The sequence below is a fragment of the Diabrotica undecimpunctata genome, chromosome 4 (genome assembly GCF_040954645.1).
Source record: "Diabrotica undecimpunctata isolate CICGRU chromosome 4, icDiaUnde3, whole genome shotgun sequence".
Taxonomy (NCBI): Eukaryota; Metazoa; Arthropoda; class Insecta; order Coleoptera; family Chrysomelidae; genus Diabrotica; species Diabrotica undecimpunctata.
In genome coordinates, this window is record NC_092806.1 from 97,342,099 (window position 1) to 97,369,173 (window position 27,075).

The 27,075-nt window shown below is 31.9% G+C and overlaps 2 protein-coding genes across 2 annotated transcripts in view; one reads left to right on the forward strand and one right to left on the reverse strand.

The window, feature by feature from the left end:
* LOC140438833 (endoribonuclease Dcr-1-like) overlaps nucleotides 1-27,075 on the forward strand; it is a 115,228-nt gene that overhangs the window by 23,441 nt on the left and 64,712 nt on the right. Inside the window, exons 4-6 of the mRNA XM_072528477.1 lie at nucleotides 6,125-6,860; nucleotides 7,124-7,422; nucleotides 7,483-7,621. Coding sequence (XP_072384578.1) covers nucleotides 6,125-6,860; nucleotides 7,124-7,422; nucleotides 7,483-7,621 — 1,174 coding nt within the window. The remainder of the gene's footprint in view (nucleotides 1-6,124; nucleotides 6,861-7,123; nucleotides 7,423-7,482; nucleotides 7,622-27,075) is intronic.
* LOC140439817 (uncharacterized) lies at nucleotides 9,881-26,579 on the reverse strand. The gene is made up of 5 exons (XM_072529966.1): nucleotides 26,425-26,579; nucleotides 22,128-22,426; nucleotides 16,331-16,541; nucleotides 14,859-15,003; nucleotides 9,881-10,101 (listed from the first exon to the last, which is right to left on the reverse strand). The coding sequence occupies exons 1-5, from the start codon at nucleotides 26,510-26,512 to the stop codon at nucleotides 9,918-9,920; spliced, it is 927 nt and encodes a 308-aa protein (XP_072386067.1). The 5' UTR covers nucleotides 26,513-26,579; the 3' UTR covers nucleotides 9,881-9,917.

The window sequence follows — 27,075 nt, forward strand, 5'->3', positions numbered from 1 at the left end:
GGTTCTTGCTTCTTTCTACAATATTCTCGACATCTCGTTTCTTGCTGCTTATATTTTTTATTACGAAAATAATAAAATGATACCAAAGAAAACGAACTAAAGGAGACTTTTGCACCAGCTTTTTATGCATTTATTTTTTTTTGTATCTATTGAACAGTGAGCTTCAAGTCAGCAGGTAGCGATTAAAACTTATTACGATAAGCCAATTGCAGTTCAATAAACCACTGATAATCAACCACGAGACAATACTGGCAGGAAACTTGTTAGATCGTGCTACATTTGTCACAAGTCACCTATTTGCAAACGAAACCAGAAAGCGCTGTGGTGAATGCCAAAAGTCAGTCTGCGATGAGCATACTTAAAATAACAGAAGGTATAGGATGTAGTCATTAATTTGGTTTTTTTATGGATTTCTTAAAAAAAGATTGTATTGTTATAAAAAATAAATAAATCATTGAAATGAAAATTTGCTTACTTATAGTTATTTACTCTATTATAAATATAATAAATAATATAAAAAATAAATATAAATATTAGAAATTTAATGTAAAATCCATCATTTTCATAGGAGGGTACCCGTCTTTATTTTCAAAATGACAATTTTCATGGTTCAAATAAATAAAACAAATTTGTAAGCTCATACATCTATGGAGAATTAAATCGTGGGGGTTTGGGAGGTTATCAGTGAATTATTTGTTAGAAGAAAATTATTCGACAAAATTTACGCCGATGGGTACTTGGTTGACAACACAATGGTTAAAATTGTCTACTCAGTGTACGATCTACAATTTATTAAACGCTATAAAAATGTGAATTAAGTGCCTGTGAGCTAAGATCCTATGTAATAGTGTACTGTGTAGTACTAGTGTAGTAGTGTAATAGTAACTTCTTATAGTGCCGTGTTATCTTATGGCCAGCCGTCTATGCAACAAAAGCTTGCCACAGTATTATTTATGCCTGTCCAGTCCTTTATATTTCGTAGCCACAACATTTTTTTGTCATTTACTCCTCTTTTGCCCTCAATCTTTCCTTGGATAATTAGTTGAGTGTTTGCGTATTTTTTTTCCTCCCTAGATGTGGCCCATATATCCAATTTTCGTACCTTGATCAAGTTGAGTAATTCTCAGTAGTTGCCTTTCTTAAGACTTTCTCGTTTCTCACCCTATCTGTCCATGGTACGCGGAACATTCTTCACAAGGTCCACATTTCGAAGACCTCCAACTTGTTAATGGAGGATGTTTATAACTTCCATGTCTCCATGCCGTATAACAATATGGACCATACAAAGCATTTCACCATCCTGTAGCGTAGATTAAAGATTTCGGCATTTGAATATGTAAATAAATAAATAAATATATATATATATATATATATATATATATATATATATATATATATATATATATATATGTATATCTAAATTGCAAATTGCATAGTAAAATCTTACGAACTAGTTTACTAGTTTATGAATAAGTTTAAGCTGCTACATGCGATACCCAAATATATATAAAGATATTTTGTTGCTTAAACCTAAACGTACTGTAGTTTCTTACTCATTCGTTAAGAAACTGTTCCACTGAATAGTGGAAATGTCTTTCAGATAGATAGGCTTTTGTCAATTTACGGAACTTTAGGAAAGAAGTTTTAGATTTAAGTTGCAAAGGGATATATATGGTTGTATAATTTTTTTGCCGATTATAATATAGATTTCTTATCTATCTTACTAAACTAGGATGTTCAGATTTATCAACTGGTGTTATAAAGAATGAATTGGGGAGATAGGAAATAGGATCTTGTTGTGCCAAAATAGCTGATGTTATATTTTTACTTACATTAACGAAGTATTCGTTTAGATTTTCAGGGTTTGGAAGAGAAAATGTTGGAGCTTTGTTAGTTTTATTTCGAAGATCGTTTATTATGGACTAAGTCCCTTGCAACACTTTTAGAGCTTCCCAGACGATTCTCATAGTACATCTTTTTAGCTGTTTTGATAAGTTTTAGATAGGTTCCTCTGTACTTGGAGATATATTCAGTGACAAAGAGATTGGTAGTAAATTTCTTGATGTACAGTAGTGAACGCATATTCGTGGCTGATATGCGGATACCTTTGGTAATCCAGGGTTTGTAATGTTTTGACGTAATTGTAATTAAATTAAATGCCTTATTGAAAATACAGACAAGCTTATCTAAAAAATCACTGAAATTATAGTCCACGTCCACAGAGAGAAAGTGCCACCCAGAAATCAAGTACAAATTTTGGAATTTACGAAAGTTCTGAGCGGAAAAAACCCTACCTAACCGTTGGGTTTTCGAGGATTGTTTGTTAAAAGTGTTAAACTTGGTATGTACTGCTTTATAGTCAGAGGTGCTCCATTAATAATTGTAGAACGCACATCAAGGGGTGAGAAATCTGAGACAATATAATCAATTATGGTAGATGTTGTTTTAGTAATACTTGTAGAAGAATTAACGTGCATTGTGAAACCCTATGATTCGAATATATGGACCAAGGATAATTGGGTACCACAAGCAACAGCGTAATTAATATTCAAGTCATCGCACAGAATCTTTTACTGGGTTGGTCGTCTAACAAATTTAAGAGGTTCTGAAAAAATAGTTCCGTGGAAGAGTCAGGTGATTTATAAATGCAAAGAATGTATAGATTAAGATTCTTGTTATAAACCAATGAAAACTCAAAAAAGGATTCATTCAACAGAAAGTTGTATTTTGTTATAGGAGAGAAATCATTATTTGTAGAAAGAATTAGGATGCCACCATGAGCTGAACTTGGACGATCATACCTAGCAATTGTGGTAAATTTTTCTACAAAAAAGGCTCGTCAACTTCAAGTCAGTGTTCGGTAACCGCAACTATCGGGGAAAATCCTACTTCCTCTAGAAACTTGATTTTTGTAGGTGAATAATTCTTTCCAAAGTGAGAAAGGACGTAGAAGCAGCAAGATCAGCTTTCACCTCAGTTTTACCAATTCCATAGGCATCGTTAAATTCTAGATTTTCGTAGATCTTCAGTCTTAGTGGGAAGTCCTTCGGAAGCCAAAAAGAGTTTAACGCTTGTGTTGGTAAATCATTCGTAACATGCTGAAGCAGGTTGGACGTGTAGAAAAGCAAGATATAGTTAGATGGCTTTCAAGATATCCGGTTCCCTTAATCTTGCTAGAAGATATCGACTGAGTTATTGGTTAATCTAACTCTTGGTGGGGTCAAAGGATCCAGATTTATCGATGGTTCCAAAGTATCCTTCTGTGTAGTAAAATGTGTGTAGTAATGAAGTAAATATGAGAATGGAAAACATTCTTCGATATGCAAATTTCGATGGCCTGCTTAACTTGTCTGTGACTATTTTTGTATTTTCCACTTCACTTTTGTTATTGCTTAAACTTGATCCACCTGGCGGTTATTTGCCATTAAATTTAGGACCGATGATCAATTTTTGTAGACCATCTGTTTTTATCTGAGGTAGGACTGATTTATTTTTATTAAAAGTCTTGTATTGAACTTTAGTTGCTTTATAAAGAAAATACTGGTGCGGTGCTCTGTGTACGATATTTGCAACATTTTTTATACATCGATATCTCGAAGACATCTATTTTTCTTTGTTTGATATTCTTACTTCCATGTCTCTGGTGCATATGTGGCAAAGAAAGTTTTGGTTTATTAAGTTTTAGTATCTTAGCCTTAAAGCCTCCAATAATCAACAACTATTAAGACATCCTTAGTGGTATGTAGGAGATTACCCTTTCTAGTTATTCATATTCCACTTTCAGCTCGAAATTTGAGTGGTTTGTAGTTAGCTTATATACTTAAAAAATGTGTAGTCTGGATTTAACTTATATTTTGGTAATATAGTCGCTGTCAGTTTCGTTAGCCCATGATCGTAAGAAAGCTAGAAAGCCCAGTACATATGATATTCTTCCACTATTTTAAAATTTTTCTTCAGGTTGCGTTACATTATTGAAAGCCGATTCCATCCCACACTTGCGTCTTTTTTTTATAAATATTGTTAATATGCCTAAATCTCAACTTGACTCAAAAATGTTCTAAGTTATCCGCCAACACTTGGCCTCTAAACTGTGATGGGTAGAATAGTTAATGTTTGCTTTGTTGTATGATGTATATATTCTATGTTCATTTCTTAGATCTCTATCCCTGTCATCATCATCCAGCCTCAAGAGTCCACTGCTGAACATAGGCCTCTTCCTCATGTTTCCAACCCCGTCTATCTTGCGCCGCTCTCATCCAGTTTTTATCGAGTCTTCTTAAATCGTCAGTCCATCTTGTAGGTGGTCGACCGACGCTTCTCTTGTCTTCCCTTGGCCTCCATTCCAATAACCTCTTTGTCCATCGCCCATCTGTCATTCTGGCTATGTGTCTTGCCCATCTCCATTTTAGTCTGGCTATCTTCTCGATGATGTCAGTCACTCCGGTTCTTCTCCTGATGTCTTCGTTGGTTATTCTGTCTCGTAGAGTTATTCCTAACATGGACCGCTCCATTCTTCTCTGCGTGACTCTCAGTTTGGTAGCTGCTGCTTTTGTTAAGGTAAGTGTTTCTGCTCCGTACGTCAAGACTGGGAGGACGCACTGATCAAATACCTTTCTCTTTAGGCATGTGGGCAGCTCACTTTTAAAAGTTTCTCTCAGTTTTCCAAATGCTGCCCACCCAAGGCCGATTCTTCTCTTCAGTTCATGAGTCTGGTTATCCCTGCCAATCATAATTTCATGTCCCAGGTATTTATATCTATCTACGAGTTCTATTTCTTTTCCACCAATACTGATGTTCTGGTTGGGTACCAAATTGGTCATGATTTTTGTTTTCGAGATATTTATATTTAAACCTACACTTTCTGTAGCCACAACGAGTTCCTGTACCGTCTCTCTTGCCATACCTAGATCTTCAGCTATTATAAGTATATCATCGGCGAAACGTAAGTTGTTTAGATATTCTCCATCTATTTTTATTCCCTTTGTCATCCAATCCAAATTCTTAAAAGCATGTTCTAGCACCGTATTAAAAAGTTTAGGTGACATTGGGTCTCCTTGTCTAACCCCCCGTTCTATTTTTATGCGATTACTGTTAGTATGTAATCTGACAGTGGTTGTTGCCTGCAGGTATATTTTGTATAATAATTTAGTATATCTATAATCTAGCCTTGCATTCTTTAAGCGCCTGTAATATTTTGCTTAGCTCAACTGTGTCAAAGCTATTCCACTGCTTTCTCTATTAGGGTTTTTATACTTTGTAGATGGTCATTTGTTCCGTAACTTTTTCGGAATCCTGCCTGTTCCCTTGGTTGATAAGTCTCTAATTTTCTTTCCATTCTCTTAACTAGTATTCGCGTAAACAACTTATATATATGGCTGAGGAGGCTAATCGGTCTGTAATTCTCTAAATTTGATTTATCTCCTGCTTTGTGTAATAGAATCATAGCGTTGTTCCAGTCTGTTGGAATATTGGCGCTGTGAAGGCAGATATTGAAAAGTTGTTTAATTTTTTCAAGTAATACATCCCCTCCAATTTTTAGTGCTTCTGATACTATTCCATCTTCACCCGGGGTTCGATTATTTTTCCTTTTCTTCAGGGCTTCTTTGATTTCTGATTTTGTTATATCGGGCATTAAATCTGATCCTTGGTTTAATACCCCAGTTTTTAGTGTAATTGGAGGTTCCGTATTGTTATCTTTTTTTCTTGATCTATATAACTCTGTGTAGAACTCTTCGACTATTCTTAATGTTTCATCTCTGTTCGTTGTTTCTTCTCCAGTGCTGTTTATCAGTTTGTTAATTTCTATTTTCCCCTTTTGTACGCTCCTCTTCAAAACTTTCATGTTCTTATTTTGCTCTATTGCTGTTTTGTTTTTTCTACATTGTAGTTTCTTATGTCTTTTCTTATTGCCTTTGTGATCGTCTTATTTATTTGATTTATCGCTTCTTTGTTTGTAGTGTTATCTCCTTTCATTTGTCGCCTTAGTTCTATAAGGGTTTTCGTGGGTTGACTCAGTTTTTCATCTTTTTTGCTTGCCGGACAATATTTAGTTTGAGCCTGTTGTATTGTGTTGACTCTCTATCCCTGTATATACGTTATATTTTAATTTGAAATTTATTTACAGAATTAATCCAGTGAAATTAAATAATCCTGTTAGAAAAATGGAAGCATTTCTGGCAAAGGAACCATCCTTAAAGGATTCTGCTCAACGAGCCTTCGTTTCATATGTTAAGGCAGTATTTCTAATGAAAGATAAAGAAATATTTGATGCACAAGCTTTAGACACAGATTCGTTTGCGAAATCACTAGGTCTAGCAATACCACCTAGAATAAGATTTTTACAAAGGATGAATGCCAGGTTGAAAAAGCAGAAAGAAGGGAAACAAATTAGTGGTCTTATTAATAATCATCAAAATAGTAAAAAATATTTTGATAATGATAGTGATAATGAAGTAAATACTAATAAACAAGTAAGAGATGATTCAGATGAAAGTAATGTAAGTGAAGGTGATGATACCCTCAAAGCCAGTTCTGCGTCAAATCCATTCCAGCTGTCAGATAACGACAGTGACAATGATGATGACAACATTTTTACTGTAAAAAGAACTGATCATGATATTGAACTACCTACAGAGAAGGAAATGGCTGATTTACACATAGGCAGAAGTAAAAACAAAAAACCTGTTAGTAAAGCTGCAGCTGCCAAAAAAATTTTGAAGAAACAAATAGTACCTAACAAGAAGATAGTCTTTAATGAAGAGGGAGAAGCACTGCAAAGTGCGACAGCGAAAAAGTCGGAGCTAGCCCAGCAGTACGAAAACGAGGATGAAGGTGGAATTGATATTGAAAAGGCTAAACAGGTTAGTGTACTTATTTTATATTGTGATAGTGTAAGGGTAGTGTATGGTGATTAATACTTAGGTCGATTTTTGTAGATTTCCAAAATGTAATAATTCATACACCTATACATATTTACCCACTTCTTTAAATATAATTTTTTCTATACTACAAATAAATATTGGAGGAAGTTGGTTAACTCCTGATCAAAAGTACATGTATGTTTATTTTCTACATTGTATATGGTTCAAGGCAGTTTTTGTTAAATCGTCGTTTATTTTTGTAGGTGTTACGAGAAGAGGATAAGTTTGATAAACAGTTGTTCAAAGAAAAAGTGAAGGCCAAACACAAAGAAGAAAAAAGAAAATTAAAGGAAAAGAAGAAAATGGAGGAGGAGGAAGTACGTGACCACTTTGGCCATAGTGATAGTGAAGGAGATGAACCAGATCTGTCTTGGTTACCAGATCCTGATAAAGTTTATGGTGAAAAAACGCAAGAAGAAATTGATCAATTGGGGAATAATTTTAAGGAAGACCATGATAAGAGATCTGCCACGAAGACGTCAAATAGAAACCAAGAAAAAGGGTAAGGGTAAAGGTAAATAACTTACAGTCATATGTATTGAATGTTTTGTTGACATTTTAGAGCGAAAAAGAGAAAAGCTGAACAAGAATCGGAAAAGAAAAAGAAAGTTAATAATAAGAAGCAAAAAATAAAAGAGATAAGTTCCAAACTTTCTGTACATGAAGCTGAAGAATTGGCGATGTTGTTGTTAAATAAGAATTAATATATTTTTATAAAAGTACTTAATATTGTTTTAATATTAATTGAACTAATTTATTAATCTATATTAATATATTAAAATAGATAATAATAAATGAGAAACAATTGAAAACTATGGGAAGAGTGAATTCTGATTTTATGGTATCAGATGACACGATTATTAAATGATACAATCAATGTGTCCGATTTATTGCAAGAATAACACGTTTTGTTTTAAGCAGATATTTCATCATCTTCTGAATTTTACATGTAAGTATTATATCCTATCATGTTATATTCTTGATTTAAATTTCTTTAGTGTTATATACCTATAAAAAGGATAACATATTTTAAGAATGTATAAGTAACTCACTTTTATATTTTCAGAATATTATTTGAGGTTATGTCACATATTTAGGATGTGTGGGGTGAATAGAAACACATTAGACAGTTGTTTCTATTCACCCCACAAATCAAAAACCCCGTATTTTTTTGTTTTATTAGTAGTAAATAGGAATTAAACATGATAATGGTTTAGGATACCTATTATACTTGACAAAATATCTAATATACTTGTTTCTTTCAACAAGTCAAGGAATTACAAATCTGTGAAACCGAAGAAAATATAAGAACTTTGAAAATTAAAGGCAGATATCGAGGGCTATATATACCAATTTTGGGCTATACTTCGATTGCAGAATGTCATATACATAAAATTAAACATGACGTTGAACATAACACTACACTAAACAAGGACAAACAGTTTAAAATTATTTAAAAAGTCGAAGCTACATTCTGGTCGGCAACAGGAAAGAGAATGCATTCTAAACTTGGATATATACTTAGAAAACAGTATCAGTTTCTATTAAACCCACTCAATGGAGTGAACAGAAACAGCATGTTTTAATTTTTTAAATTATTTTCCTTGTACTTAAAAGAAAAAACAATTGTATAGGTTTGTAGAGGACTGCAAGGTCCATAAAATAAGGTAGCTTTTAATTCCTTATATCTCATAATACTTTACGATATTTATATTCTTAGTTGAAAACTGTTTCGATTCACTCCATTTTACGGTACCAAGTCGAGTAAAAAATACGGACCATCGTCGAATACTAAAAACATAATCTTCACACATACCAAAATCCGATATGTATGTGAACGGTCAAAGTCCTGATTGAGTAAAGACATACATATTATCAAGGAAGATGTGGATGATTATGTAGAAATGAAGTACCAAAAAAAGAGCGCAAGGACATTATTAAAAAAATATATTATTAAAACTAAACACAGAAACATAAATACATTTTATGTTTTAAACACAAGTAGACTGGTAAAATGGTTATGGAGCTATTTTTCTATGATTTCTTATGGAGTAAAACATCTTCGACTCTCACCGATGCTATATGTAAGAAAATCTAAGCTTTTAAGTTATGTCTGTATGGGCACATCCTTAAAATATCATGGATAGATGTGTGCTAATAAGAATAAAGAAAAATATTTTTTGATAAGAATAAAAACATTAAAATAAGAATGACTCGGTTACATGATTAGAAATAATCAAAGATATAAAAAAACTCGAACATCGAAGTAAAACACTTCTGTTGCAATTAGTATATTTAATTAAAATTAAATTTAAAAATCCAAAAGAATTAAGTTCAAAAAGTTTTCGAAACAATCAGTCCATCTTCAGTGAATTTTGTTGTACTTGCAAAATAACTTCAAAACCACACAGTGGTTGGGTTTAAATGTAATAAACCATAATTGAAAACATTAAATTCTCTGGCAATATACCGATGAAGTTAGATTGCCAACAGAGAACATAAGCCCTTACTCGAACGAGTTTTCTACATCCGAACTGTAGGAATGTTAAATGACAACTAATCATTAACTTTATAATCCAAGATATAGTTTCTTTCAAGTAATATTCAAAAAATCTAGTACCTTGGTATTGCAATCTTTAGATACGTTTATAATGGGACATAGTTGAGATAAGAAAAGTCCAATATAATGTGAAAAATAAACACAAAAAAAATTTAATAAAATTAGGAGTCCATAAAACAAAACCTTGGTAAAAGTTTTCGGGGAGGTTTTAGTCAACTAGACATGATTTGCTGAAACACCAGCTTATTCAGAAGAATAATTTTGGACAGTTAATTTATTGTTTACAAGCCTAACATATAATATCTAGAAGAAAGATAAAATATTAAAGCTGTCGTTATTCTTCTTAAATTCCATAAAATTTTCTGCTTGTTTTGGAACGTGGTAATAAAACACTTTGTAAGACTTTATCTATTTATGTATTTTTTATAATAGTGAAATTACAGATTTGGAAAAATGGATTTAATAATTTTGTTTAAAACTTCCAAACTTTCTACAAAGTATTCTGGTTTATATTCTTCGGGAAACTGCCAATTTGTAATGTCTTCCATTTTTGTTGAACCAGTTAACACTAACATCTTTTGAAAGCCTCCTAAAGCTCCTGTACTCATATCGGATTCAATTCTGAAAAATTACATACAACAGTTATGAAACTAACGTATTAGCCCGATCAAAAAACACTATGATAAAAAAAATACATCAAGAATAAAATGTGGTAATAGGTAGATGAAAGTGTCTATTATTAAATTTAAAAAAAGTTATAATCCTAAAGTACCTTTTTTTTTACAAAAATTTTATAATTTTTTTCAATAAGGATTGAGTTTTTCATATGTTAAGCTGTATTTTGAAAAATAATTTTTTTATACCTTTAGTAGTTTCTGAGATATAGTTCTTTTTATAACTGCTTATTTGGGTTACCTATTGTATGCGCGCGCTCATACAAAGTAACACATTTTTGAATTAACTAATTTTTAAATCAATAATTGGGGACAATCCTCAATTTAAATATAAATAAATTTGCACAGTAAATTAGCAATTATTTAATTTATAAAAACATGCTTAAAGAAAAACGCATATAGTTTTTGAGATCAAACAATATTTTTCGTCATCAAAATTTATAAAATCATTTAAAATCAAAATTTCTTTTGGATTTACACTTCAGGGTGTTTATTAATATTTATATTTAAAATTTTATAATATTATTTGTAGGTGTAAAAAGTTGTGTTGTGTTAAAAGAGCATTTTTTTTATTTTCAACAAACATCTACACACAGTAAATGTAAAAATTACAGACAGCTGCACCACAACTGTTTCATTATACGATCAGATTCGTTTTGAAACTACTGCGCTCAATGATCTCGAGGTATAAAATCATCGTGCCCAGAGAATACATGGTAAAGTTTGTTTAGCAAAGAATGGTTCACTTCAATTAGTGCGGTGGTAAATAATATTAAATTTATCTGACTTCACCCATTGTTAAAACCGGTTCGGAGCGATAAGCAAACGAGGTAGACTGAGTTGGTCTTTTGACAATTAACACTGACTAGACGGTACTCTAATAAAGCAAAGGATCCACAAAATTTACAATAATTACGACGACAAAAACAAAAAAAAAACGGATGTAAAATATATTGCTTTGCCTTATATACCCGAAATTAATGTTTTCAAATGAGTTTTAAAATAAATGAAATCTATTTTAATTGCTAAGATTATAGAAAAACAAACATTAATAATAATTTGTAGTTCTGAAAAGATCCGTTATTTTATTCGTAACATTTGTAGATTTGATGACAGTATCACTCCACACATAGTTCTGTTTCGCTATCGCTATCCTCATCTAAATTAATTATGATCGGTTCAATTTTATTATGATCTACATGAACATATGAATTTTCTTTACTTATTACGTGTCTGACTGAATTTCTCCAACTACTTGGAAGAATATCATTGACACACTTTCTTATTCACTCTACAAAAGTACTACTTAACGTTGGTTAAGTAGTACTACTTAGTTACTACTTAATAGGGTGGAAGCCGCAGCACTGTATGTCCCATTTCCTCTGCCAATGTATCACAAACATACTTTTTTTATAGAAAATGCCTTTAAAACTTCTAAAAGCTCTTGCTTGGTGTAACATTCTTTAAAATACATATCATTCGTCTCCATGTAATTTTGAATTTCCAATTTAGTATTAGTCGAGTTTGGAGCCTTACTTAGTTGGCGACTGTGACAGCTTGCATTGTCCATTACTATCACGCTATTCTGAGGCATAAGATTATTTTTTAACCATTCTTCAAAAAGTTCTGCCGTTGTATCTTCATGATAGTCTACGCATGAGTCTTTAATATTCGTTGCAGAAAGCCACAGGGCATTTGGAACCAAACCATTTTCTGATCCAGCATGTAAAATCGTTATTTTTTCCCCTTTATTTGAAGGAGCTTTTGTCTTACATTTACTGGAGGAATCTGCAAATCCTTTAGGTCGTGTTGAATGTGAGTCAAACGGAATTTTCTGATGGAAGTTATATACTCATAACGCCATTTTTGTATTCTATGAGATTTCATAATTACTTGTCTTTTGTCAAGTATACGATATCGAAAGCCCATACTTTTCAAAATTTTTCACAAGCTGGTGAGGCTACAGCTTATTTGGGTTTCGTCAACATTGAGCGTTGCTTCAGAGCTCTTAATGTATGTAGGTATGCGTTACTCTTCGTACGATATTGTTCTGAAGCTATTTTCTTGTGGCATTTTAAATTAATTACTATTTAAATGGGAATAAGCCACAATTAAAGGTTAAAATACGTTTATTGATGTTTCAATTTCCACTTCGGAAATCGTTCTCAAAATACAAACATTAGTATTTTTTATTATTATATACTAATGTTTGTATTTTGAGAACGATTTCCGAAGTGGAAATTGAAACGTCAATAAACGTATTTTAACCTTCAATTGTGGCTTATTCCCATTTAAATAGTAATTAATCTTCGTACAATGTATAGACTTTTCGACGTGTCAAGTCCTTATCGGCTTCGTCCACACATTTGGTGGAACTGTAATCTTTACGTTTTTTTCTCGTTTCTATGGGATTGGATGTAATTCTTTTTACTGTGGTCAGAGGTATTTTCGTCAAATCGCATATTTCACTCGTAGCGGAAATTGTGTCAAGTCCTCTTTTAGGTAAGGTACTGTATAGTTTTTACAATTTTCTTTGCATCTACAGATAAATATTTCTTCTTTACCGGAAAACTAGAAGAAGCCCCATTATCATTATCCCACGGACGCCACATAATGATAAAAGAACGATTTCCGAAGTGGAAATTGAAACGTCGATAAAAAACGTAATGAATAAAATGAGTAATACTACTTAACACTTCCCGTGATACATAAAGACAAACAAATTTGATCAAGAACTCGTATTTAAATACTGGTTGTTGTTCAGTTCCATAATCTTATTATAGAAATACCTGAAAACCACTTAAAAGGTGATTAGCAAACCCGTCGCGCACTACCGTCGAATTCGAAAAACTCTCTTATCAGTACAGTTTCTTCAATATAAGCCTTATCAACTATTTACTGCTAAACAAACTTTACATAGGAAAAAACACATTGAGCGATGCTCCAGAGAGCTGGCGAACTGTGGGAAATTGTAACCTTAACACCGTAAGAGCCCACTGCTGCACCTAAAAGTATTTCGTCCCAACTCGGGGAACAAAGATGGACAAAGAGATGATAAAAGTGACAATGGACAAATGGATAAGATGGCTCAGAAATGATTATCTCTTCTGAACCTATAAAATACAACGGGAACTATCAGACAAATGATTACAGTCGCAAAATCTATGTTCGCCAAAAATACTCGACAAGAAGGTGTTCCAAGAGGAGCCAGGTATAAAAAAACGCTTTCTGGAACTAAACCAAAAGAGTATGAAGAAAAAGGTAAAAATGGCTGCTGAGACATGGACCTTAGCAAATCCACGTAAAACAAATGCGGAGGTACCGGCAACAGCCTAGAATAAAAAGTGACCTCGTGAGAATATCATTACCCCCGCAATAAGGAATCACTAAAAAAAACAAGAAACTCTAGAAACTATTCTGATACTCAACTAGATCAGACGCAAGCATATCTGAATATCAACAAACTAGAACAAGCAATTGAAGTCAGAATCAACTTCCATATCAGTTCCATAAAACATCGTTTAGTAAGTTTACAAGAAAAATAACTACTGAGGTGGCGAGGACTACGGAGGACCTGCGGGAGGAAGCAGACTTAAATGTAGTCGATCCCAATAAAATACTTAAAAACTTTTCAGGGTGCAATTTCCTGAGACTAAATCAAAACTGATACCACTAGTAACATGGCACTGGCGACTGGATTGGATACTTTAATATATAGCCGTGTAAATCACCGGTTTCGGAAGGAATTTATTCAATACTTCTATATGTATATATAGGGGAAATGACATTCTGTACAAAAAAGTATATATTATACTGCAGGCTAGCTTAGGACTGGGGTATATACCAAAAGCTCTTAAGGGTGGCTTGTATACTTAAACCTGGTAAAGCTGAACAGGAAAAAGTTGATTTTATGATAGACTATATACTAAGCAGTCGTGAGATGTACCTACGCAACGTTACTGGGAGATATACAGTGTTAGCAGAAGTAGCCAGAGTTTCTCTGCAGTGGGAGTATTACAACAGACTTCCTATTACAGGTTTCCCTACTCGACATGCGCCACTCAAGGGAAATATGTACACAATGGGTCTATTTCATGGGGACTTAAGCTGCAGAAACTGTAGCTGAAGACCTGAAACAGTGAATCACACCTTTCATGACTGCGAATTATTATCGCAGGCGGCAAATACTTTTCGAACTCTATCGCTATGGCTCCAAAAATATACGGTACCCATTCTCTAGATCTGTACAAGCTGGTATATGGTTCCAGACTTCTGGAATGGGTATCATGAATAATGTAAGTTATACAATAAGTTAACGGTCTGCAATACGACCGATTAACAATAGAGGCTTTCATAAAAAAAAAGTGAAGAAATGTTATGCTAGTTTGTGTGTTTAGAATTTGATGAATACATTATTAAATTTTATCTTGAACAGTAGTAAATGTAGTATCTCATTGACTAGTGGTAGTTAGAGTAGATGGATAAACAATAACAAAAGTGAGCTCCATAATAGCAGTAAAAAAGTTTACTTGCAAGATTAGGACAGTTAAAACTGTAATATTCTTTAATATATGCCAATAAAATTTAGACAACGATGGAAGAATTATATTTAATTTTAAACAGAAGCTTTGAAGGTATAAATATGAAGATATCCATACCTTTTTACTACTAGTTTATATAACAAAAAAATATAATTGTACTTACGAATCTCCAACGAATAGTACTCTTTTGGGGTCGGTTACATGATATATTTCTTTTATAAAATTGACACAAGCTTCAGAAGGTTTTCCGACCTGAATAAAGTCCTTTCCACTCAAATTCTTTAGTGTTTCGATAAATATATTTGGCCCTGATGAATATTTAATAACGACTTTAGGAATAATAAAACGGTACAAATTAAATAAACTGTAAAAAAATCTGACCTTTTCATTGTCCTAAACGGATATATATATATATATATATATATATATATATATATATATATATATATATATATATATATATATATATATATATATATATATTATATATATATACACATATATATATATATATATATATATATATATATATATATATATATATATATATATATATATATATATACCCGTTAATCCAATATAAATAAGGATCACTCGAAGAGTGGTGGGCTTCGGTCAAAAGAGAAAAAAGACAAAGAAGTTGGCTACTTCATCTATTTATTGCCTTATAAAACATCCAAATAATGCCACATAAATAACCAAACATCCATATATATACAGTATACTCCCTCTATAACGAGAACTGAAATGGCAGACTAATTACCTCGTTATAAGCGGATCTCGTTATATCCAACAACAATAATATTGTGCATACATATGAATATGTAGTTTTCTAAAACATTAACTTTCTATAGTGAAGCCATTCGGAGCAATATAAGATGCTAATAAATATTGTTTGAATGACGTTTTTAAAACAAAGTTGTTTACTTTTATTGTCAATGAAATGCATTAAAACAAAAAAGAGTTGTTTACTTTTACTGTCAATGATATATGTTAAAACAAAAAATCTGTATTCTGTAAATATGTATAAAGCGTATAAAGTTATTTTGTCATTTTTGACTGCTTAAAATTGTCCAGTATTCTATCTATCATATTTTCTAAAGATGTGAAACAGTTTTATGCTTCTTCATTTGCGTTTTGTCCTTGGATAAAGTTTCTGACAACCTTTACACATCTTGTCTATTAGGACCCATATTATTAGGTGTGAATGGTCAACCCAATACAATGACACTTGTGAATCATAAATTTTACATTTCCGACAAAGAATCATAAATTGTAAGAAGTTTATTGCGGGCGGCCCGCAGTTAAAAAGGGTATTTATTTATAGCTACGGCCGGGCCAAAACGTAAAAAACACGTTTTGCAATCTTATTTTCTCTCGTTATAAGCAAATTTACCTCGCTATAAAGGGTTACAGTTCAATAGAAATTTCACGGGACATCTAATGTACCTCGTTATAAGCGAAACCTCGTAATAACCGTGTTCGTTATAAAGGGAGTATACTGTATATATATATATATATATATATATATATATATATTCATATTCATATTCATTCACATATGTGAATTCGACTGCTGCATATTTTCACATCAGTGATATATACTTACTTACATATTTGTTTTCTTATACTCACCAAGTAAGCATCCCCTTGGGCCAGTGGGTCCAACTTTATCGTTAAGTGTAACTAAGAATATACAGTCCGAATTGTTTTGTAAATACCACAACGCTTTCTGAAGCTGTACATAGTTAGTATTGAAATCAAAGTCGTAAATGACAGCACCTACAGTTAAGTTGCTATCAAAGTGTTCAAACAGTGCATTTGTGTTTTCTTCTATAATTTGGAGCTAAAATATTCTTAATAATTAGATTAAGACACAGACACACACACACACACACACACACATATATATATATATATATATATATATATATATATATATATATATATATATATATATATATAATACAACTCGTAACTAAATTCTACAGCGAATTATACAGAGCCCTGACACACTTGAAGAAGTAATCAGTAGCCAAGAAGATGTACCAGAAGTCCTTACGGAAGAAGTAGAATCGATAATTGCAAAAAATGAAAAGCGGTAAAGCAGCTGGAATAGATGGTATAACAGTGGAACTGCTTACATACGCTGGCAATAAAACCTGGAAAATCTTAGCAGGCATATTTACGAACTGTCTAAAATCGAGATGCGTGCCAGACCACTGGAATCCAGCAAACATAATTCTCATTCATAAGAAAGGTAGCAAAGAGGATATCAAAAACTACAGAACTATAAGTCTACTACCAATCGATCGTATACAAGATATTCACAAAGATCATCAACAGCAGATTAACAAATGCATTAGATGCTGCACAGCCGAGAGAACAAGCTGTACCATAGATCATATTCATACACTTCGAGAACTAATGAGTAGAACTAAAGAATATGAAATACCGTTAGCATTAACCCTCATAGATTTCAAGAAGGCTTTCGATTCTATATATCCCAAGGCAGTAATAGAAACTTTGACCAAACAAGGCACTGACAAACCGTACATAGAAACTTAAGCAAATATATACAGACAAGCAAAAGCTAAGGTAAAAATTTATGAAAACACTCCAGAATTTCCTACTACCAGAGACGTCCGACAAGGAGACGAAATGTCACCAAAGCTCTTCACTGCAAATCTAGAAAATATATTCAGCCACATGAACTGACATAACAAAGGCCTATCCATTGATGGAGAATACCTCAGCCATTTAAGATTTGCAGACGACATCGTTCTGATTGCTAATAATCCTGCAGAACTACAAGAACTTATAAGCTACCTAAATGCAGCTAGCAATGAAGTTGGCCTAAAAAGTAACTAGATAAAAACAAAAACCAAACCATGTACAACGAGCTACTGGATGTCCAAGATGTAATAATAAACAACACTGCACTTGAGACAGTATACGAATATGCATACTTGGGACAATTAATACATAAATCTGGCTCCTTACTTCCAGAAATCAACAGAAGAATGAAACTAGCTTGGACATCTTTTGGTAGAAATGCAGTTATATTCAAATCGAAGATGCCAATCTACCTGAAGAAAAAAGCATTCGATCAGTGTATACTACCAATCATGAAATACGGCTGCGAAACTTAGAAGACACGAAGACACTAAAGAAAGAGATAATAATGAAACTCAAAGTTACTCAAAGGTCAATGGAGCGATGCATGCTAGGTATAACAAAGAGAGATCGAAAAAGAATAGAATGGATCAGACAGAAAACCAAGGTTATTGATGTAATCCATAGAATTAAATCTTTAAAATGACAGTGGGCTGGGCATTTAGCGAGAAGAACTGACAATAGGTGGTCCACTAGAATTACACTATGATATCCAAGAGGCGTCAAGAGACCAAGAAGACGTCCAAATTTAAGATGGGACTATAACACAAGGAAACAAACCGGTACAACATGGCACAGAAAAGCGAATTTTAGACAATCGTGGGCAGATATGAAGAATGAATATGTAAGGGAGGCTACACCATAATCGCTAGAATATTCTGAGAATGATGATATATATATATATATATATATATATATATATATATATATATATATATATATATATATATATATATATATATATAGTCTCTATAACGATGAAAATAGTAAACTTTGGTTGGTTTGTCATAAGGACAATCTATTAATTCTTTCCATAAGGAAACTAAGTTCCTGTAGCTGGCTGTATACCATGTATCACAAAAAATTTATTTAAAATCCTTTATAAAAGGTATATAATTAAAACACCCAATCGGGCTACATCACAATCACAAAACGTTTTCGGAATCTATATTCCATCATCAGTGTGTCTAGGTGTACATGTTTTGAGCCACTAAATATTTGGGTAAAAACCCGTTAAATATTATTAATTTAAATTTAGGTTACATTATTCGATCGTATATGTTATGATGATAAAGTTACAAGTGGTATTGATGACCAATTCCACTTGTAACTTTAACATCTAAAGAAATTTCTCCACAGCATTTCTAAATGTGAACCATCCTTTCCGTGGAGAACTGTTTGGATGTTGGCAAACTCTTGATTCATTAGAAATCTTCTGATATCTGGCCTAACAAATATATTATATTCCTCAAATTTCACCTCTAAGAGACCTGGAAACTTTTTAACCAAGTATTTGAAACATTATCTGTCCTTTGGGAAACATCTAACAAACTCTTTTATAAATCCTAGCTTTATATGAAGGGGACGAAGAAGAATTTTTGCAGGTACCAAGTTTTCTTGTAGAACTTTGTTTTTTAAATTGTAAGAGTCGTTGGCTCCTTATTCGGTCTTGGAAATAATCACTAACCAGTGATTTTTTCGGACACGGCTGGCCCATAAATATGGAAACAAGGATATTTTGTGAAACCAGCTTGTTGCTCAAGCAGCATACATAAGATCTTTAAATTATCTCGCATTTGCCAATCGTGAACTTCATAATAGAGTTTTTATTGGGTCTATTTCTAAACAGAATAATATACAGCTATATAACAGCATTTTAAAAAACTTTTGTACTTTATAAGTGCAAAACCTGGCAAATCAATAAGAAAACGGAACAAAATCTCCTTGTTCTGGAAATTAATTTTTGGCGTAGATCAGCAGGTTTATCGAGCATAATGCACGTAACAAATAAAAGAACAAGACAAATCATGGAGAGAACAACCACCATTATAGAAGCAATAGAGTAAAAACAGCTTATTTGGTACGGTCATGTACAGAGAATGACAAACCTGGCCTACCGAAGGTAATATTAGATTTGCAGCCACCTGAGCGAAAAAAAAAACGAAGAGACAGAAAGCAACTTGGAGTCCAAAAGGTAATTTCAGAGAGAGATCTACGACCAGGAGACTGGGTTGATAGACATGAATGGAGACTGGGAATGGAAGGCGAAGGATGCTATAAACCGGACATTATATATAACAAAATTATAATAATAATAACTTTTTAATTATACAAACTAGAATAAATTATCAAAAAGAAACTGAGTTGATATTACTTATTATAAAGCTTTGGAATAAAACTGAGTCGGTAGAATACATATAACTTATATTAGCTACCGAGGTGCACTGTGCATTTCGCAGCGTGTTTCATAGCGCACCGTGTAAAAGTTTTAAAGCAACGACTCATTATTAACAAAACTGGATTAAAAAGTATGGGCTTCCAATATTATACAATCTCAAAAATGCAAGTATTTATGGAATCTTATAAATTACAAAAATGTTATCAGAGTATATAACTTTAGGAGAAAATACCATTCTAAAAATCGTCCAATAATTTATCTCGACCAAACGTGGTTAGAATCATTGCAGGCAACAAATCCATATATTATGTTAATAAACATTCTTAGATGGAAACACATTTCTAGAAAAACTAAAACTAATTTATAAAACAGTCATAAGACCGACAGTATTGAACGAATACAAAATTTGGATACTAATAAAACTTAGAGAACCAAAATTACGGTGCTTCGAATGAGAAGTGTTGACCCAATAATTGTTGAAGACACACAAATACACCAGATAAGAACAAATAGAGAACTTAAAGAACTATATAAGCACTCAGAAATTCTAAGAGAGACCAAGGCGCAAAGGTTAAGATAGCCGAAACTAACATGGCAGTCTAAGCCAGAATTAACGCACCAGATGAAGGGACAATATAGCTAAAGATCTTAATACCATGGGCGTAGAGATAGACAAATACCTTATATTAGACCGGAAGAAATGGAGGCAGATAGTACATTCAGCCAAGACTCACGATAGGCTGTGGAACTACAGAGTATGCAAATAAAAAAAGTTTGACATAAATTTAACGCCAGCTAAAGAATTAGTTGATTCCTCCAGTAAGTGTATGAGAAAAACCCTGTTAAATAAAGAGTAAAGAATATCTATTTTACATGCGGGGTCAAAAAATGGTTAGATTCCAAATGCCCTCTGCCACAGAATCCTACGTCGAATAACACAGCTTTTTAAAATAGTCTATATCTAACATTCCTCAGAATAACCTGATAGTAATGGGCTGTGAAAACAGTCGCCAGCTAAATAAAGCTCTAAACTGAAATAATACAAAATTGAAAGTTTAAAAGAATATTATAGCAAAAAACAGCTACTATTTTTCACAGCTAATATTCTATTATCATAGAATACATGTGCAATCAATTAAAGTCAAACGTGAGGTCTAAGTTAATTCAACATTTTACATAAAGCAGATCTACGTCTTAACAGCAGACAAAGGTCAAGATGAAATAAGATAACACTTTAAAAGAGGTGAAAATACATCGCTAGCGTAATAAGAGATTTAAATGCCCAGGTGGGGTAAGGTAGAGTTGTTTAGACAATATGTCGAAAACTATGTATGAATCAATATTTTTACACCAACCTCCACGCAGACTACATACATGGACGTCTTCATACCATTTAAAAGAAAAAACTGAGAAACCAAATGAGCTACATATCATGATGATAAGGAGATATAATAACGCTGTTAAATGCGAGAAATCATAAAATGCTGAGGCTAATGTTGGTTGAGGTGAGAATCCTGTAGTTTCTGTGACTGAAACTACATTAAAGAAGTATGAAAGTAAATTGTAAAGTCGTGGAAACTAAATAAAGTGAGAAATGAGACTATAAGACAAGATATTTGAAAATAAATGAACGAAGATCCCGTTAATCTACAAGAGTAAATAAACAAAATAATAAAAAAGTTGAAAACTTAATTGTACAAATAAAATGATAAAAGCAGTGGATAATAAATATTTTACAAAAACTAACAAGAGGAATAAAGTATGGATGGCACAAGAGATACTAAACTTAAGAGATGAACAAATAATCACAGAATATTAAAAAAATAAATAGAAAAGGTAATAAAAATGTTAAGAAAGAAAATAAAAAAGTAAAGAAGTTCTTATTATGCTATAAAGAAGTTCTTATTATGTTAAATGAAATTAATTTCGTCGCAAATTTCTCCACAGAATGCAGTACCATCTAGTTACCCATATTAAAAGAAGCAATCAATATCTAAAAAGAAATCATTTATGTTTTAACATATAAAAGTTTAATGTTAATCTTGAAAGTAAACTAAATGTTAAACCAAATAATTACCATGTCGGATTTTTTCCTGTTTTGTTCCTCATGATTTACTGTGGGATCACTAAAAGGAGAATTTTACTGTCATTATTGCATGTGGTTGTCTTTTTAAAGACAAATCACAATCATCAGTGATTAGGGATAATCTGATTTAGTTAGGCGCAATCGTGCCCTTAGCTAAACGCAACTCAGGTAAAATCGGCGCAATCGTCCCATACCGAACAAACTACTATTAAAACTAGAACTATTAAAATTCATGAACAACAGGTCATTTAATTTATAATAGAAATACTTACTTTTTCAGGTAATATATTAAACCCTGCCATCTCAAGTGCATCCTTATGCGGATTGTTACTTATTAGGTAAATATTATTCTTCATACTCTGTTTCGTTAAATAGGCTATATTTACCTCTATTGGATTAACAATATCATGCGTTGTGGTATCAAAATTGCTCTCCATTAGAGATTTAGCTATATCTTTCGTCGACATAATACTATTATTCGTAACGTAGTGAACGGCTTTTCCTAATTTTTGCAAGTTTCTGACACACTCCGGGGCTCCTAAGATTGGACTCAAATACGCCAATATAACTCCTTAAATTTATGGAAAAAATAGTTTTAAAATAGATACAGATAATTTTTAAAAGTTAAACCAAAAAACCAACGCTTTATAACTATACATGTATATGTATATGTATATATATATATATATATATATATATATATATATATATATATATATATATATATATATATACAGGGTGGTCCTTAAGTAATTGTACAAACGGAAACCGTAGATTCTGCACTTTAAAATATTACGATTTAAGCCAACTTGCTTTAATAAAATGTTGATATTAAGACAGATACAGGGTGTTAAAGTGAAAATTTAAAATTTTATTTTTCGCTTGTAAATATTTTTGGTCAAAAATTTATAATCGGATGCTCTTAAATAGGATAAATTATAATTTTATACATACTTTAATGTAACTGATAGAGTGCGCCACATGTGCCACACGTGTGGCATAGATTTGCGCTTAACTTTTTTGCTCTTTAAGATAGCTCTATTTGTGTTAAAAAATATTAAAGATACATTATTTTCACAAAGAAAAGGTATACTTGTTAGTAACCACAAAATTTAACCGTTTTTGAGATAATCGCATTTTATAAGTCAGCTGCATAATAATTCTTAGTTGTGATATTTGTGCGGTAAAGCACTGAATACCTGTAGATAAGCATAATTCATAGTTTATTCTTATTAAAACAACTCAAAGATGATAATGTACCTTCTTCTTTAGGTGCCGTGTCTGTATTCAGACGTTGGCCGTCATCATGTTTACAATTTCCTTTTTCCATCGCTTCTTAAGTTTCTATACCTACTGGCGTTGTATTACTTTTTCCCTATTGTAAAATGCTGAAAACTCAAAATATGTGGTTTATGTAAGATGGTAAACCACCACATTATAGAGAGAAGGCAATGAGAATATACTTAAATATAACTTTTCTGTACGTTGGATTGGTCGTAGCAGTCATATTCCTTGGCAATGTGGTGAGATATTGATATAATTACTTAATTTATAGAAAATCCCAAAAGAATACTTATTATTCATTATATAAATAGTTTAACAATTTTTATTAGGACAATTAGAAACTAAAGCACAGGTACTGAATAACACATATGTGTCTTGTTTTATAATACTTTTGCTACAAATCTAACCTTAAAGAGTTAGCATTTTTACAAAAACATCATCGTTGGCCCAATAAGCGATATTGTTATAAATAAAGTAAACACACAGGCAATTTAGTTCAGCATATTATTAGTTCATTAGTTAATCATAATAGTGCATTTGTTTGATATGTAATTATAGTTACTCGTAAGCTGTAACGTAATCATATAAATAAGTAATGTCATCGATAGGTTATTCCGTGCGTATATAAGAATCCAATGAATGAGATTCATCACATTTAATGTCACATCACATTTAATACATTATTTAACCTCTGCGACAAATAAGATGTAGTTCCAAAATATACCATAAGATTTGGATATGTATCCAAAAGAATATATTCATTCATTATACATTGTAGCCACCACGTACCCCAGAATTTAATCCTCTTGATTTTGGTGTATGGGGCGTATTAAAACAATGTGTCTATAAGAATCCCATAAACATTCGCAACCAACTATGGGAAGAAATAACTAGAAATAACTACTGGTTTCTTCAGAACCAATGATGCTATTTAATATGAGACGATTTTTATGGAATATATTGACAAATGAATTAATGAAATTGGTGGACATATCGAACACTTACTTTTGACAAAAGTTATGTTATTTATTTTAACTATTTCTTAATTTGGTTTGTAAACAAAATGTTTTGATTATGATTTTAATTTAACATAAAACGTAAAATGTTTGATGTAAAATCCTATTATTCTGTTATTTTGTTAAAATCCTACTAATGGAGAAAATGGAGAAAAATTACCTACACGTTCACGAAATATTCGAACAAGACAAGAAAATATTATTTCTCATTTACCAGGTCCGATACTAGAAGCAAGCAATATAATGACTCAAATTGAGAAATGGAATAATTTCCTTAGCAATATTCTTGACATAATCGTTCCACATACAAATATGCACATCGGAAAAGTTGCTCCAAAATATAAAGATAAACATGATATGAAAATAACGTCCAAAGAAGAATTGAAGGCTTCTTTTGGTTTGCTTTATCTTTCAGGATATGAAAAGGCGCAAAAAGCAATTTACAAGACTATTGAGCAGACGATGAAATAGGATCTAAAATCTTCGTAGCTGTTATATTCCAGCAAAGATTTAAATTTCTGTCGCGTATGATTAAATTTGATGTCAGACACTAGGGAAGAAAGAAAAGCTATTGATAATTTGGCTGCTATTAGAGATGTATTTGAAGTTTAAAAAAATACTTCTTTTTATACTCCTGGAGTAGACAAAATGATTTGTTAGACAAAATGATTTTAGCTTTCCGAGGACGATGCTCATTTCGAATGTACACCCCTAATAAACCCAACAAATATGGGATAAAAATGTTTTCATTCGAGAACCTTTTAAACGAACAACATGGAGATTTACGTAGGTCAGAAACCTCAAGGGCCGTTTCTGATTTCAAATAAATGTTTCGATGTTGCAATAAGAATGTGAGAACATTTGTATGGTTTAGGACGAAATATAACTATGGATCGCTGATTTAGAGGCATGGACGTTATTGAAAAATTTAATGGTGAAGGCTTTATAGTTGTTGGTACAATTGGGTTGAATAAACGAGAACTTCCAGATCTGTATTTGCTTTTTGAAACTATATCTGTGTGTGACTCTTAGTTTGGTAGTCGAGGCTTTTGTTAGAGTAATTGTTTCTGCTCCGTACGTCAACACTGGGAGGACGCATTGATTAAATACTTTTCTCTTCAGGCATGTGGGCAGCTCGCTTTTAAAAGTTTCTCTCAGTTTTCCATATTATGCTGCCCACCCAAGACCGATTTTTCTCTTTAGTTCATGGGTCTGATTACCCCTGCCAATCATAATTTATTTATATTTATCTACGAGTTCTACTTCTTGCCCACCAGTACTGATATTCTGGTTGGGTACCAAATTTGTCACTATTTTTGTTTTCGAGATATTTATATTTAAATCAACATTTCCTGTAGCCAAAACGAGTTCCTGTACCATCTCTCTTACCATTCCTAAGTCATCATTTATTGTGACTATATCATCGTCGAAACATAAGTTGTTTAGGTATTCTCCATCTATTTTTATTCCCTTTGTCAACCAATTATAATTTATATTTAAAATAAATATGTCAAAGAGTAACAGTTTTTTTTCATATTTTTGAGTATTTCAAACGTTATAAAAAAATAACCTATTTTTTTATTAAATGTATTTATAAAGGTGTGTTTTATTTTAATACTAAATACTTTTGGCAAAAAAAATATTGTACACTAAAAAAAAATTGCCAAAAAATGGTCCTGACAGGCCTCACCCGGGTACTAGTGTAATTTTTAACTCACTTGTCCACTGAAGAGTTAGTTGAAGTAATGACGATAAGCACATGTTTTGGATGGTAGATAGCCGTTGCAAGAATGTAAATAATAAGAGTTTGTAAAAGATTTATAATTATTATAAAAAAAAATGTAACTTAATAATATAAAAAATTCTTAAATCGATTTGACTTTCAAAGAACAATAATTTTGAGAAAGCTCACATCTATGCAGGCTACGCACTAAAGGAAATATTGAAATCCTACACATAAACGTGATAAAAAAGCATTCAGTAGAAGCAATGATAATATGACCTAGGTGCAAGTTGAGGAGTTAACGAATTGGTAAAAAGAGTAAAAGTGAAAGAAATTAATTATCTAAATGTAATAAAAGAAAATAAAAAAATATGTTTATGTATCATGCAGAGAAATCATTCAATAACGAAACAACAATTAGAGTGAAAACGAAAGCGATGGTATGACAAAATACGAGAACTGTTTTGTTTATACAAACAAAGGAATAATCAATATTTTAATATTGAAACACAATACCAGTTTTAATGTAATTTTAAATTATCTTACCATCAATATCAAACATTATTTGATCAAATGAATTAATAAATTTAGTCTGCTCTTCCTTGGGTATGTCAAAAAAATTTTTGACCTCCATTATTTTTTTGATCCGTCGTTTAAAATTAACGAGTACCTACACTAATAATTTAAAATTAATTTCAAAATTGTTTTATTAAATATTATTTTATCATAATGTCAATATTGTAACAGTAAATTCTTTTTTCAATGACATTAACTTATCTTTATTCAAAATAATTACATATTAGCAACAAACGAAAATTTCAACACAATCGAGTTTATTTATTCCACACCCATTAGTAAGCCCAAAACAATATTGAAACTCTATGATCTATTTAGAAAATCGCCCCACTATCTGTTCTATGTAATCTCATGTTATTCATACTTACGCTCAGGTATCTCTCAAATATCTTTTAAAATCTTTAAAAAATCTTAGTTTATACAGGGTGAGTGACCGCTGACGCGACGGTCTATTGTGGATGTGTGAAGGGAGTGAATAGCATTAGAACATGTCTATTTGTAACAGAATGTTTATTTAATAATTGAATTATTACCTATAATTCTTTTTTTAAAGAATTATTTTTACTTCTATGCAAACTTAATAATCAAACTATCGAATACTGCTTTCTCTTGTGCTAATAG

Bases quoted from the DNA above. Each gene is read 5' to 3' on its own strand.
- LOC140439817 (XM_072529966.1), bottom strand. From the start codon at position 26,512: ATGGAGGTCAAAAATTTTTTTGACATACCCAAGGAAGAGCAGACTAAA. The intron at 22,427-26,424 runs GTAAGATAATTT...CATAAATTTAAG, and splicing joins AATAATGTTTGATATTGATG to GAGTTATATTGGCGTATTTG. The intron at 10,102-14,858 runs GTAAGTACAATT...GTAATTTTTCAG, and splicing joins GTACTATTCGTTGGAGATTC to AATTGAATCCGATATGAGTA.